At 36.4% G+C, this 13,496-nt stretch overlaps 1 protein-coding gene across 1 annotated transcript in view; it reads right to left on the bottom strand.

Moving 5' to 3' along the window:
• CSTF3 (cleavage stimulation factor subunit 3) overlaps positions 1–13,496 on the bottom strand; it is a 72,308-nt gene that overhangs the window by 8,771 nt on the left and 50,041 nt on the right. The window contains exons 4-15 of the mRNA XM_070427745.1: positions 12,526–12,558; positions 12,108–12,205; positions 11,063–11,129; positions 10,946–10,980; positions 10,736–10,862; positions 9,172–9,249; positions 8,173–8,335; positions 6,587–6,696; positions 5,854–5,970; positions 5,518–5,592; positions 3,945–4,088; positions 2,393–2,495 (exon numbers count right to left, since the gene is read on the bottom strand). Coding sequence (XP_070283846.1) covers positions 2,393–2,495; positions 3,945–4,088; positions 5,518–5,592; positions 5,854–5,970; positions 6,587–6,696; positions 8,173–8,335; positions 9,172–9,249; positions 10,736–10,862; positions 10,946–10,980; positions 11,063–11,129; positions 12,108–12,205; positions 12,526–12,558 — 1,150 coding nt within the window. The remainder of the gene's footprint in view (positions 1–2,392; positions 2,496–3,944; positions 4,089–5,517; positions 5,593–5,853; positions 5,971–6,586; positions 6,697–8,172; positions 8,336–9,171; positions 9,250–10,735; positions 10,863–10,945; positions 10,981–11,062; positions 11,130–12,107; positions 12,206–12,525; positions 12,559–13,496) is intronic.

Here is a 13,496-nt window from a genome sequence, read left to right on the forward strand (position 1 = left end):
CCCCAACTTGAAAAGAAAGTCACACACTGGCCCCGGCTCCCAAGCTTCCCAAAAGTTTGTCTCTTTGCACTGTGCTCCCTGGGACCAGTTTCGGGGACGGGGGGGGGGGTGCTTCCCACATCCCTTTCTTGTGCCCAGGGTGGCAGGTGCCTGCCAGGGCAGCATGAGCTCTACTGTACTTCAAAGAGTGGCAAGTAAATCTTGCATTTTACTCTTCTTGCTGTGTTCCACGCTTTGCTTTAGGCACACGTTTTGCCATTCCATATAACTTTCCACTGCTTGTTACGTTGTTTTCTGCCTGGAATAACACATTTCCTCTCTTCACCTGGCTAGCTACAGCTTATCCTTCAGACCCATCTTGTGTCCCCTTCGTTATGACACCCTCTAGAAAGCATTGCCCAACAGAGATCTGATGCAAGCCAAATATAAAATTTAATTTTTTTGCTAGCCACATTTAAAAGAGTAAAAATATCCCACCAGTGTGGCTTAGTTGGCTGAGTGTCGTCCCATGCACCAAGAGGTTGCTGGCTCAGGGCACATGCCTGGGTTATGGGCACGATCCCCAGTAGGAAGCATGCAGAAGGCAGCCGATGGATGTTTTTCTCTTATCAACGTTTCTATCTCTCCCTCTCCTCTCTCTCGGAAAATCAATAAAATAAAAAAATAAAGAGTAAAAATGGTGGGATTTACTTTAATGTATTTTATTTAACCCAATATATCTAAATTATCATTTTAACATGCTATCAATGTGAAAAATTAAGATATTTTATTTACCTTTTTTTTGTTTTCATACTAACTCTTTGAAATCTGTTATTTTACCCTGGCACCACATTTCATTTTGGCCTGGCTGCACTGCAAATGTTCAAAACTCAGTAGTCTAATGGCTACCATAATAGCACAGCATAGCTCTAGAACTTAAATTATACTCTCCTCTCTATGCCTCCAAAGTACTTCACCCAGGGCTCTATTACAGAATTTAGCACATTTTTTCATGATTGCCACCATATCCTAAGTAGTTAACATTTATATATAGCATGCTTACTACATCCATATAAAAGTCAAAACTTCATATAATCCTCTCAACTTATCATATGAAAGGTATTTACTATGACTGTTCTGCAGGTGAGAAACCCGAAACAAGTTCATACACCTAATCCCAGAACTCATGCTTTAATTAAGGACCAAATAATGATGCAATTATGTTTATACATATGATTCCCCCATGAGAATGCTCTGAGGGGAAGAATGGAGTCCTATTCACCTTGCTATTCCCAGGCCCTAGGAACCAGAAGGTACTGAATAGATAAATGATGGATAGATGAGTGGATGGATAAATGAATGGAAGACTATCTAAAACACTGAGGCTGGAAGACAAAAATGCCTACATCAGATATCGTCCTCAATTTTAGAATAGCAAATATTATACATACTAGTAACTATTCTAAAAAAAAAAAATCAAGCAAAATAGTTAAAAATTAGTGAGGAACATTAATTTCATACAAGAAAAAAAATTTAATTAAATGCTCCACTGTCTCACTTTTTGAAGTTAAGTCCTTTTCCAGAGTGTAGAATCACTAAGCTGAAATACAAAATCATATATAAGTTGTATTCTTTTCTACTATTTAGGTATACAGAATGTTATAAATTTCCTGAAACTATGATTAAAATCATTGGTCAATACCTGTGATATCTAATTCTATAATCATTCACATGGCATATACTTGTATATTTGTTTCTTAAATCAATTTTTATGATACCATTTTTTGGTCAAAACCTATCCTGGGCTGTGGGTAACTGGACTAAATGAGATATACATGTACAGTATATATGAATACCCTAGCTTAGTGCCTGGTATAAGGTAGGAACTCAGCAATGGATGGCCATTATTATTATAATAGAACAGGGAAATAAAAATAAAGATGCTAAATAAACATAATGTTTGGTTTTGAAGTTGGTTCCCCAGTAGCCTCAAAGCATTTTACTTTACTACTTGGGCACCTTTGAGTTTTGTTGGCTATAGTTTTTTGTCTGTCCTGTCCTATCACCCCTTACCCCTTTCCCCACACAAGAGACAATTTACCCAGAGTCATCAGAGATGAGCATGGACAACTCTGTCTCCAACTCTAAATATACAGCTTTATCCTACTATTGATGGGAATTTACTGATGATGCATTGAAGACCATTCTGCAGAGTCAAAAGGCACCTACCATTTCTCAATAAATATAAATTCTTGGTTGACAGGCCACAAATATTTCCTGAGTGACTATCAAGTGCCTGATTCTGGTGTGATAACATGATTATAATACATTGAGAAGGAAAAAATCCAGCAACATAATTTCAGAGAATAACATTGATGGCTTAATATTATGTAATCATTATAGATCTACTTACCATTGAGGTGAGAAAGGTAGTCAATATAGGCCAGAACATATTCTGGAATGTCTCCATACTTCTTTAGCCCCAGCTCAAAAATCTTAAAGGCAACAGATTTGTCCTAGAAATAGAGAGAGGAAAGTACTGATTTCCATGAAGTGTCAGACAAGATACTCAAAAGGATATTAAAACTACAGTACCTAAATGTGACAAGTTACATTAAGAATTAAAATGGAACCCTGCCCGTGTGGCTCAGTGGTTGAGCATCAACCTATGAATCAAGAGGTCACAGTTCGATTCCCGGTCAGAGCACATGCCCAGGTTGGGTGCTCGATCCCCAGTAGGGGGCTTGCAGGAGGCAGCTGGTCAATAATTCTCATCATTGATGTTTCTATCACTCTCCCTCTCCTAAATCAATAAAAATATATTTTTTAAAAAGAGCAATAAAATGAAAATTAATACCATATTAAGTAAAAATTACTGTGCTAAAAACTACTCAAGGGGGTTTAGATTCAGAAATATGGAGTTTAATAAGGTAGAAATGAGCAGGCAGTGAGGGTTTGGGATGATGCTCCATGTAATTGCACAGATGTACTTAAGACTTCCTTTATGCCCTAGCTCAGTGGTTGGCAAACCGCCACTCGCGAGCCACATGCGGCTCTTTGGCCCCTTGTGTGTGTCTCTTCCACAAAATACCATGTGCGGGCACGGACATACAGTGCGATTGAAACTTCGTGGCCCATGTGCAGAAGTCGGTTTTCGGCCTGGGTGAGTCTATTTTGAAGAAGTGGCGTTAGAAGAAGTGGGGGGTGTCACTCGGTTGGGCGACGAGAGACGCGGCGCAGGTGGGCCGCGGGATACGCAGTGCGGGGGAGGCACGTGCGATTCATGCTCGAGTTGAGTGAGCCAGTCAGTCAGCAGTCTCATTGTGCAGCGGTTAGTGCTAGTCACGTCCACAAATCGTGCACGGGTGACAAAAGATAGACGAAACAAGTATATAAGACGAGTGTGGATGGGAGAGTTGGAAGAAGTCGACCTCAGCAAATGTACCTCAATCAGATTGAGGACGTTTTTAGCAAAGGCCAGCTTAGGAGGACCCTAATTAAGTTAATAACAATGTACCTACCTATATAATTTAAGTTTAAAAAATCTGGCTCTCAAAAGACATTTCAATCGTTGTACTGTTGATATTTGGCTCTGTTGACTGATGAGTTTGCCTACCACTGCCCTAGCTGGTTTCGCTCAGTGGACAGAGCGTTACCTGCGGACTGAAGGGTCCCAGGTTTGATTCTAATCAAAGGCACATGCCTGGGTTGCAGGCTCGATCCCCCGTAGGGAGCGTGCAGGAAGCAGCCAGTCAATGATTCTCTCTCATCATTGATGTTTCTATCTCTCTCTTCCTATCCCTTCCTGTCTAAAATCAATAAAAATATATATATTTTTAAAAGACTTCCTTTATGACAAGAGTAATTAAAGCCTAATGGCAAGAACTAGGACTCTATCTTTCTTTCAATTAAGTATCTCAGATGAAGGAAATTATTTCATCGTTATATTTTATTTCAGTACTTACTTTACTACAGTAATACTCCATGAGTGCCGCAGTAACGTAGACATGATGGCGGGTTCTGGTATCTTCTCTTGCTTTTTTAAATATCATTCTTCCAGATTTGATACCTTCTGCTCTTCTTGCAAATTTCATATACTGGATATATACCTATGTAAAACCAAGTATTTGTGTTCTATAAATAAGGCAGAATGTGATCCGTGTAGTGTTCGAAACTGCCTTCTGTTACTTTAATATTAATATATTTTCTGTATAAGAAATAAATCTTGAATAACCAAGAAATCAGAAAGTAAGATTATAGACATTGCACTATTTAAATCCATGAGAAAATTTGTTCCGGTATTAAAGATGCATGCACATTATTTTTTTAAAATTGAGATATAATTCACATGCCACAAAATTCACCCTTTAAGTGTGTAATTAATTCAATGAGTTTTTTTTTTACAAGATTGTGCACTTATTACCACTATGTAATTCCAGATCGTGAAATTAGTAATTAAGGAATTTGTTAATTTCCCTATTAACAAATAAAAGTGAAACTACTAGAAAACACTCCATTAATGAATACCACCTAGAAAACTCAAGTTTTTATATAATTCAAGCACACTTAAAATATATGTTTAGCCGTAACCGGTTTGGCTCAGTGGATAGAGCGTCGGCCTGCGGACTGAAGGGTCCCAGGTTCGATTCCAGTCAAGGGCATGTACGTTGGTTGCGGGCACATCCCCAATGGGGAGTGTGCAGGAGGCAGCTGATCGATGTTTCTCTCTCATCGATGTTTCTAACTCTCTATCCCTCTCCCTTCCTCTCTGTAAAAAACCAATAAAATATTAAAAAAATATGTATATATGTTTAATTTCACTTTTTGGGGGGGAGGAGGCAGTTTTATAACTTTAGTAAACAATCAGCAGTTAGTTTTCATCAACATTAAGTATTTGCAGATTTTTGAAAGTGGTGACAAGGTACATAGGTGACCAAGAGATAGAGCTTCTTTGGTGAATCTTCATCCTCATTACGTTTTCTGGATCTCGCACCCATGGTACTTTTACAAAACTCAGGACTTGGAAAACCATTATTACAGAGCAGTATTCAGGTCAAAGTGAGTTTCTGTCCAATCTCTTCTCAGGATGCTTGTTTCTCCTGCCTCCATTTATTTAAAAATAAATATTTATTATGCTACAGTTATGTGGCATAAATGGCTCCAGCCACGATCACAATGAAGGTGTTAGAGAAAGTGCCACAGTAGCTATGCCATATTGCTGCATTAAAAAAAAAAGAAGACTGAGTAGAGAACAGATCAGTAACTGACAGAGATTGGGAAAAAAGAAGGGTTGACTACAATTGGGTCACGTGAGAATGTTTGGGAGCCACTGAAGTGTTTTATATTTAATTATGATGAACAAATGTCACTGGATGATGATTCCCATAATTCATCATCATGATGGTCCCATGATTCACTGTTATTGGTCAAAATTCATAGAACTAAACAATAAAAACAGTGAATTTTGTTGTATGTACATAAATTTTTGTTTGTTAAAGCAGACTGCAAAGATGGGAAAGAGATTTGTAATGTACTCACCAATGTGGGGTCAATATCCTCAATTGCCAAAAGTCTATTATATATACTGTGAACTTTCTCGTACTTCATGCGACTCTAAGGTGGTAGAGAAGAAGTGGATATGAATATATACTCTAAACAAGCACATCAGAGCTCTGAGGAATCCAGAGGCCGCACCCCACAATGGCACCTGCTTTAAGCATGAATATGTAATGAGCTGAGGACTAATAAATGTTCATTTTGTATCATCTTTGTCTACCAAAAATAATATTTTAGGCAAAGAGGCAGCCAGAAAAAAATTCAGTCCTGCAGTAAAAAATCCAATTATAAGAAAGTTCTAAATATTTTTTTACTCACCTCTTCATAATCTGCATATGCAAAATACAGAAGCATATTCTTCTTTAATAAAGTGCTTATGGCTCTTTCATATATATTAGCAGCTTCATCACTAAATAGTTTGGCATTATTCATATCCTAAGAGGAAAAACAAAAGAAAAGCTCACTATAATAATGTTAATATAGCTGAAAGAGAATAAAATACATACATACACACATAGACACATATGCATTTCTGGATTTTTAAAATATTTCGAAGACTCATCCCATTATTTTAACAGAAGAATCATAAAATACTCTCAATGATTTATCACTGTAATACCTTGAAAAATAGCTACTATGTTTTAATTCTGACTAAGGAAGTCTAATTATATAAGAGTGAGCCTAAGATTCATATTGACACAAATTAAAGTTTTCAACACTTATTCTTTATTACCAAAATTTTGTTAGTCCTCTCCCGAGGATATTTTTTCTAATGACTTTTAGAGAGAGCAGAAGGAGGGAGGGGTGGGAGAGAGAGCGAAACATCAATTGGTTGCCAGTTGCCTCCTGCATGCACTCTGACCAAGGCCAGGGATCGAACCTGCATCCCAGGTATGTGCCCTTGACCAGGAATCGAACCCAAGACCCTCCAGTGTGTGAGCTGATGTTCTAATCACTGAGCGGCAGTGGCCAGGGCTCAGTGCTATATTTAGCAAATTATTACTATGCCCAAACCATGGAAAGACAAAAAGGGACCAAAAGCGATACTCACCCCCTTCTCTGCTAGCAGTTTACTTGACTGCTCAAGATACTGGGCGGCTTCATACCAAATATCAGGGTGATGGCCCAGCACAAGCAGACACTGTTCATAGGCAAACATAACTAAGGAAAGACAGTCACAACATTCAATTAAGATAAATATTATTTACGAAACTCTCAATACAAGCATCATAATTAAATGATTAGGCTACGTCAATGCACTCAATAATGTATGGTAATTGGAAATAAAAAGTTTTAGTGATTTCTGGCACCATCATCCTCCCAAGCCCCAACTATCATTTATTAAGTTAATATTTATTGAACACCAACTATATGCTAGGAATATAAAAAACACCATGAATACACCAGTGAATCTAAGACTTCCTATACTCAAAATGTAATAAGTATTGTGATTAGGTAAGTACAGGGTACTCTTGAAACTTCAGCAGCAGGACTTAACATAGTTTAGGGACTCAAGAAAGGCTTCACTAAGGAACTGACATCTAAAGCGAAACCTGAAGAAGGGATAGAAGCTGGTCAGATGAGACAATAAGTGGAGTGCGGGAATGTCAGGAGTAGACACAAATGGTGTAGGCAAAAAACCAAAACAAAACAAAAACCAGTATTTGCAAAGGCCTATAGGTGGGAAAGCAAGGCAAGATTGAGAAATTTTTTTAAAGTTCCAAATTCTGGTTCTGGCAGTGGCAGAGGAGTTTGTATCAGATCAACTCTCCCGAAAATGAAATTCATAAACTGAAAAATACAAAAGCAACTATTTAAAGGCACTGGAGAATGACCAAAAGAACAGAAACCAGAGAAGACTGAGCGCTTAAAAAATCAGAGCTACACTGGGGAGACCCATATTTAATATGGCTTTTCCTCTCAAGGGCAAACCCTGGTGTGTATAATTCTGGGATAGCTAGGACTCAAGTCAAATGCTGAAGACGTACTGGCTTGAGATAAGTAAGATGTAATTCTGAGCTATGAAAATAGCTGAAAATTAAGGAGGAAATTCCCCAAAAGAGAGCCATTGAAGGTGGGGCCTGAAAATCTGGGCAAACATGCCCTCAAATATTTAGCTGACACCCCAAATGGACATGCATAGGAGAGAATACACTAAGAGAGCAATTATAAAATGTAGTAAGTAGAAGGCAAAGCTGGAAGGTTGAAAGAGCTGAATAGATATTGCTGAAGCTGCCCACTGTATTGGAGACCAAGTTTGGAACTGAGTCCCATCAAGTTTCATGGACTGGGTAAACACATTGTACTTTCCATTATGTCCCTTGCCCTAGCCGGTTTGGTTCAGTGGATAGAGCGTTGGCCTGCGAATCGAAGGGTCCCAGGTTCGATTCCAGTCAAGGGCACATGCCTGGTTTGCGGGCTTGGTCCAACGTGCAGGAGGCAGCCAATCAATGATTCCCTCTCATAATTGATGTTTCTATCTATCTCTCCTTCTCCCTTCCTCTTTGAAAACAATAAAAAGATATTTTAAAAAAACACAAACAAAAAAACCCAAAACCTCAGTATCTATCCTATGAGATAATATCAAGTGGTGTAACATGCATGTAACTGGAATCCCAGAAGGGTTAATCTCATTACCTCTTTTTGTTATAAGGGTCTGATCTTCTGTACGAAGAGGGTTGCTCTTTTCCCACTGTATGTATTTCTTCCACATATCTACCTGCTGGGCTTCTTGAGGAGTATTCTGAGGAGGCACTGAGGGAGCATTGCGGTCCAAACCTTTCATTACTGTCTCGTATTCCTAGACAACAAGCATTTAGCATTCTGTGGTGAGCATAGGAACAACTCAGATATACAAAATGTTGATCAGTTTGGAATAATTTGCTAAAATGCCAATTTCTTCCAAATACCACTTTAATATAATCTAAATACTGAAAACCAGGGAGAAAGATTACAGCAAGTTACCTCCCCAAGCAGAGGTTATCAGGGCGGGCTGAAAAGAACACCCCTGGCCGTGGAGCTCATCTAGGAGGTCACTCTCCAGGACGGACATGACTGATGACCTGGGGGCATCATTACTGCCATCTTTGGAGAAACTGTGTCTCTTTAAACTTGTATCACTAGGCTATTTTCCCTAACTTCTCACGGTGTCACTCAGTGAAAAGCTATGTTCACAAGACAAAAGTCTGTCTCTGAGAGCTGTTAATAGACAACAGAGTAATACAGTATTCAGATATGCATGAGCAAATAGGAGGGAAGGATAAGAACTTCATCAATTATAGTTGGAACCTTGTCTCTACGACCAGTTTCTATATTTAAAATTTTTCTTCCAAACTCAACTTATTCTCTTTTGCCCTTTAACATGTCTGTAAAGAGGTATTTCATTTGCAGTGGCAGGCTAGAAGAGGTCAATGGGGGAAAGAAGGAGACATATGTAATACTTTCAATAATAAAGAATTATTTTTTTAAAAAAGAGGTATTTCATTTCAAATATATCATCTGCTCAGACAATGCAACTAATCATCATTAAGATTTCTAATGATTGAAAATATTAAGAATAATACCATACAGGAAAAACTCTTGTGTAAACAAACTCATAACAATCATTAAAATAAGTGGCCTGACAGAATTTCATACCTTTGCTACACGCCTAGCATTCATGTAATCTCTACTCCGATCTTCAATCATTTTTTTAGCTAAATGAATATTGATACCCTAAGAAAAAAAAAACAAAAGAAAACATGTTAGTTTTAAATTAACTATACTTTCATATTAGCACAATATAGTTAAATTTATTCATGTACTAAATTACTTTAAATTTCTTATTTTAAAAGATTTTTTTTGTTAATAAAATAAAGGTTCAATCACATTATATGCTTCAGAGATCAAGGAAGATGTGCTAAAGTCTGATATAAACTGGCAATAAATTTCCATAGATCAGGAATTTCTAAAGTTAGGGAATGATTTGGAAAGGATACAAATTCTATTTCATATAAAATTTTAATAATAAAGAATGATGTACAGATTCATCTGACAGAATAGCTGTGGATTAATCCTGAAAAGTACTTTTCTAAGTCTGCATAACTTGCAAAATTACTCCAGGAAAAAAAGAAAGAAAAAGAAATGCAATGGTAGAAGTAGACATAAACATTATCGTTCATGTTCAGCAGATCTCAAAGAGTAGACCAAGAAACTCTGATTTCCAAGACCCTTTCAGTGAGGTCCTTAAGATCAAAACGATTTTCATATAATACTAGACATCATTTGCCTCTCTTACAAATATACAGTGGAGCTTTTCAGAGTCTATGTGACATTCAACATTATAAAAGATTGAATTTAGAAGCAGATATAATCTAGCTATTTTCTATTAAGCTCAATATTAAAGAAATTTTAAAAAATACAAAACAATGCCAATCTTCTTATTAAATTTTTTCTTGTTTTGGAAATTACAGTTTGTTACAGTACTATTTATGTTAAAATGTAAGGAGTTTATTATTGTAAAATTTAAATGATTAAAAAGTATCTTAAAATTTCTCAGTTTTAATGTTAATATGCAAAATATGATATATAAAACCCATATTAAAATGAAAAGTTCTTTGTAGTCTTCAATACTTTTTAAAATCCCAAAAACAAAAAGTTAAGAGAGCTACTGTTCATATGTATGAGGGAACAATTTTAATACTCTACATAGTTCTTGCAAATCACAGTGGACATGTGAGGAACTTTCTTTTAATGATGAAGCTTACTTGGCATGCATGTTTACTTATTAGCTCAGATGATTAAAGCATATGCCAATAAGCCAAAAATCGTGGATGGTAGCTCCACATTTCACAAATGCAAGCCAACAATCATATCTATAACTAGGTAAAAGAGGTGTATTGCAATGATCACTACTATTGGAAAAACAATTCTAAAAAGGTACCATTTCATAAGGGATCAATGTGTGGGTATAGATTAACAATGAATAAAAATGGGTTTTGTTAGAATTTTGATTTTCCCAGAGTAGTCTCTAAAAAATAATGGGTTTCTCAAAACCTTGCAAAAACGTCAGAAGTGGTTCTTTCATTACAATCAACATAAAAACAGACATGCGCAGAACTGATATGCGGGTACCTAATATCAGAGAGGCTAGAATCCATAGGCCCACAATGCATTAAAATTAAAATGGTGTGGTTATAATAACTACTCTGGCCTAATTTACCTCTTCATACTTGTTATAGTCCCTCCAGAGTTGTTCAATGTTGATCATTGGATTAACACAACCTCGCTGATAAACCCTTCGGACAGCGGTTATTCGCTGATTTTCTGCATAAGATCCAACAGCTTCCCTGGTGTTGGGTAAGAAATGCCATCAATCATATTATACCTAAATCAAATGTACACACTGAAAAACATCCATAAAAATACTTACACGCCTTTTAAGAAATTGATGTAATCCACCCAAATCTAAGAAATAAAATAAAATGTTAGTATCTTTCTTGATATTTTCAAATTTATAGTGTATATATTAAAAATATTTTAACTCTACCTGATAAGACATAATTTCCATCCCAATTTTATCCAGTGCAAAATCATATGCTTGAGCCATTTTTTCTCTGAAATAAATGTGAAAGACATGTTTTTTTTAAAAAAATTCTATTTATTTATTTTAAAAGTTTTTTTTAATCCTAGCCAGTTTGGCTCAGTGGATAGAGCATTGGCCTGTGGACTGAAAGATCCCAGGTTTGATTCCGGTCCATAGCACATGCCCAGGTTATGGGCCCAATCCCCAGTGTGGGCATGCAGGAGGCAGCCAATGGATGATTCTCTCTCATCATTGATGCTTCTATCCCCCTCTCTTCTTCTCTGAAATCAATAAAAAAAAATATTTTTAAAAATGTATCTACAACTAAAACACAATCATAACTTCTGATCACAGTATCAGAACAGTATTTGAACTTTTTGAATATATAAACAAAAATGTAAAGGTATCCTTACAAGTACACAAAGTGCTTCTTTTGGTTAGCTTGCCAATGTCATTTGTTTCTTTTACCTTCTGCTTGTGAGCTTATCAATGATCAGGCCCAGGTTTTATTTATTTTTATATCCTTTAAATTGCTTAATCTTATATGTAGCAGAGTAAAATGTGGAAATATCTGGTGTAAGCAGGTAAGTGACATATGAAGATCTATTAGCTCTGAAGTAAAATTTAGAGTAAAAGAACTTCCTCTTCAATATAAGACAATAAAGGATAATGAGGAAAGGAAGATAGAATTCTAGTTATAGATAAAACTTAGATGTGTGTTTTAACATTTGGGAAGGTCCATTACTTAGATTCAGTGAAGTTAGATGGGAGGGCGAGAGTCAGAGCAGGGAAACTACACAACAGAACTGTCCAACGTGCCTTGGAATACTTAAGTAGCACACTGCATCACCACCTACCAAAAGTGGTGCCATGACAAGTAATAAAATGCTCTTTATTAAGTTTGACAACAAGCCTGTCTCTTTCCCTGGCGTTAAGAGAAGGTGAGTGACTGTGGGACTGACTGTGGGCCTGGGATCACTTGCATTCTTAAGACCCTGATTTAACTTACTTGTAACTTGGTAGTTTGCCCTTGGTTTCTCGGACATATGAAAGGTAACACTTCCATAAATCAATGTGCAAAACCTTCATAAGGCATCTCTGGAATAGCTATAAATACAAGAAAATATTATCAGAATCCATGGGTAAATTTCACAGGTACATGGGTAAAATGGAACTTTACAAAACAAACTTAGCTCCTTTCACGAATCTATCTTCTTAACAAAACAAATGGCAAAAACAACTCCTACCTACTTCTTATTTTTTATTATAAACACTATCAAACATACAGAAGTGCTGAATAAGTACAATGAACTATATAATCACTACCTAGATTTAATAATTGTTAACACTTTACTATATTTTCCTAATATGGTAAGTCCTCAGTTAAGCTTCAGCATAAAAGTCAAAGTATCTTTAACAGAACTCACCTTTTCAACCTTGTCATAATTTTTAGCTTTAATCTGAAGAGAAACAGAAAAATATCAGATTAACATCATTCTTCTTAAAGTATTAAAACACTACCTCTCATTTTTAAAAAACTAATCTTGCAAATTCCTGTTAATCCTGCCTTTCTAAAATAAATAATAGAAGTTTGAACCCAATTATGGATATATGCATTATAAATATATGCTTTATACAAATTCATCCTATATGAATATTTTCTTGTACTCATTTATGTTGAAATTTTGTAAAATAGTCAACAAGATGAATACAGACATACAAAGCAGAGTAGAACAGAAATGTTTTTTTGCTCATTTTGACTAAATTTTAGTCACTCAGGCAAACTACTATTTTCCAGGCACTGGGGCTACCAGTGAACACAACCTGCACAGTCTGCCCATGTTCTGATAGAGCTGACGGTTTTATGGGAATAAATGCCAAAATGGGGGAAGTACAGGGTGCTGGGTGCATTTAGGAGGAGCACAAGACTCAGACTTGGGGAGCTGCACAAGATTTCCTAAAAAGTTAAGACATTAAGAATGATGCGTTACACTGGTGAATAAAGGGAGGAGTTATTCCAGGCAAAGACCAAGGTTAAATATAATTAGATTTCCTTTTCTTTTCCAAGTGTTTTTATCAGATGGTAGGTAGGATTAGTTGCTCAATTATGATTTATCAGCAAGTCTTTGTTTTACCCTAAGTGAATAATTGGATTGGTTAGAGAAATCTTGGCTTGTGATCCTTCTCTCTCAGCAGTATATACCAATTTTCCGTTTTCTGGCTTAAGATATTGCAGGTGAGAACTCTGACAGTCTCTTTTTCAGCTTGAGAATTTTCTCCTTTTTAAAATTGTCTCTCTTCCTTCTGTTCCTTTTTCCTTTAGAACTCCTATTATACACATTATGCCTCCTTATTCTATCTTCAAAATTGCTTATTTTTACCTTTTCTTTGATCTAGG

This window comes from Myotis yumanensis, unplaced genomic scaffold (genome assembly GCF_028538775.1).
Source record: "Myotis yumanensis isolate MYYU_CA2020_CCGP unplaced genomic scaffold, mMyoYum1.0.hap1 SCAF_10, whole genome shotgun sequence".
Classification (NCBI taxonomy): Eukaryota; Metazoa; Chordata; class Mammalia; order Chiroptera; family Vespertilionidae; genus Myotis; species Myotis yumanensis.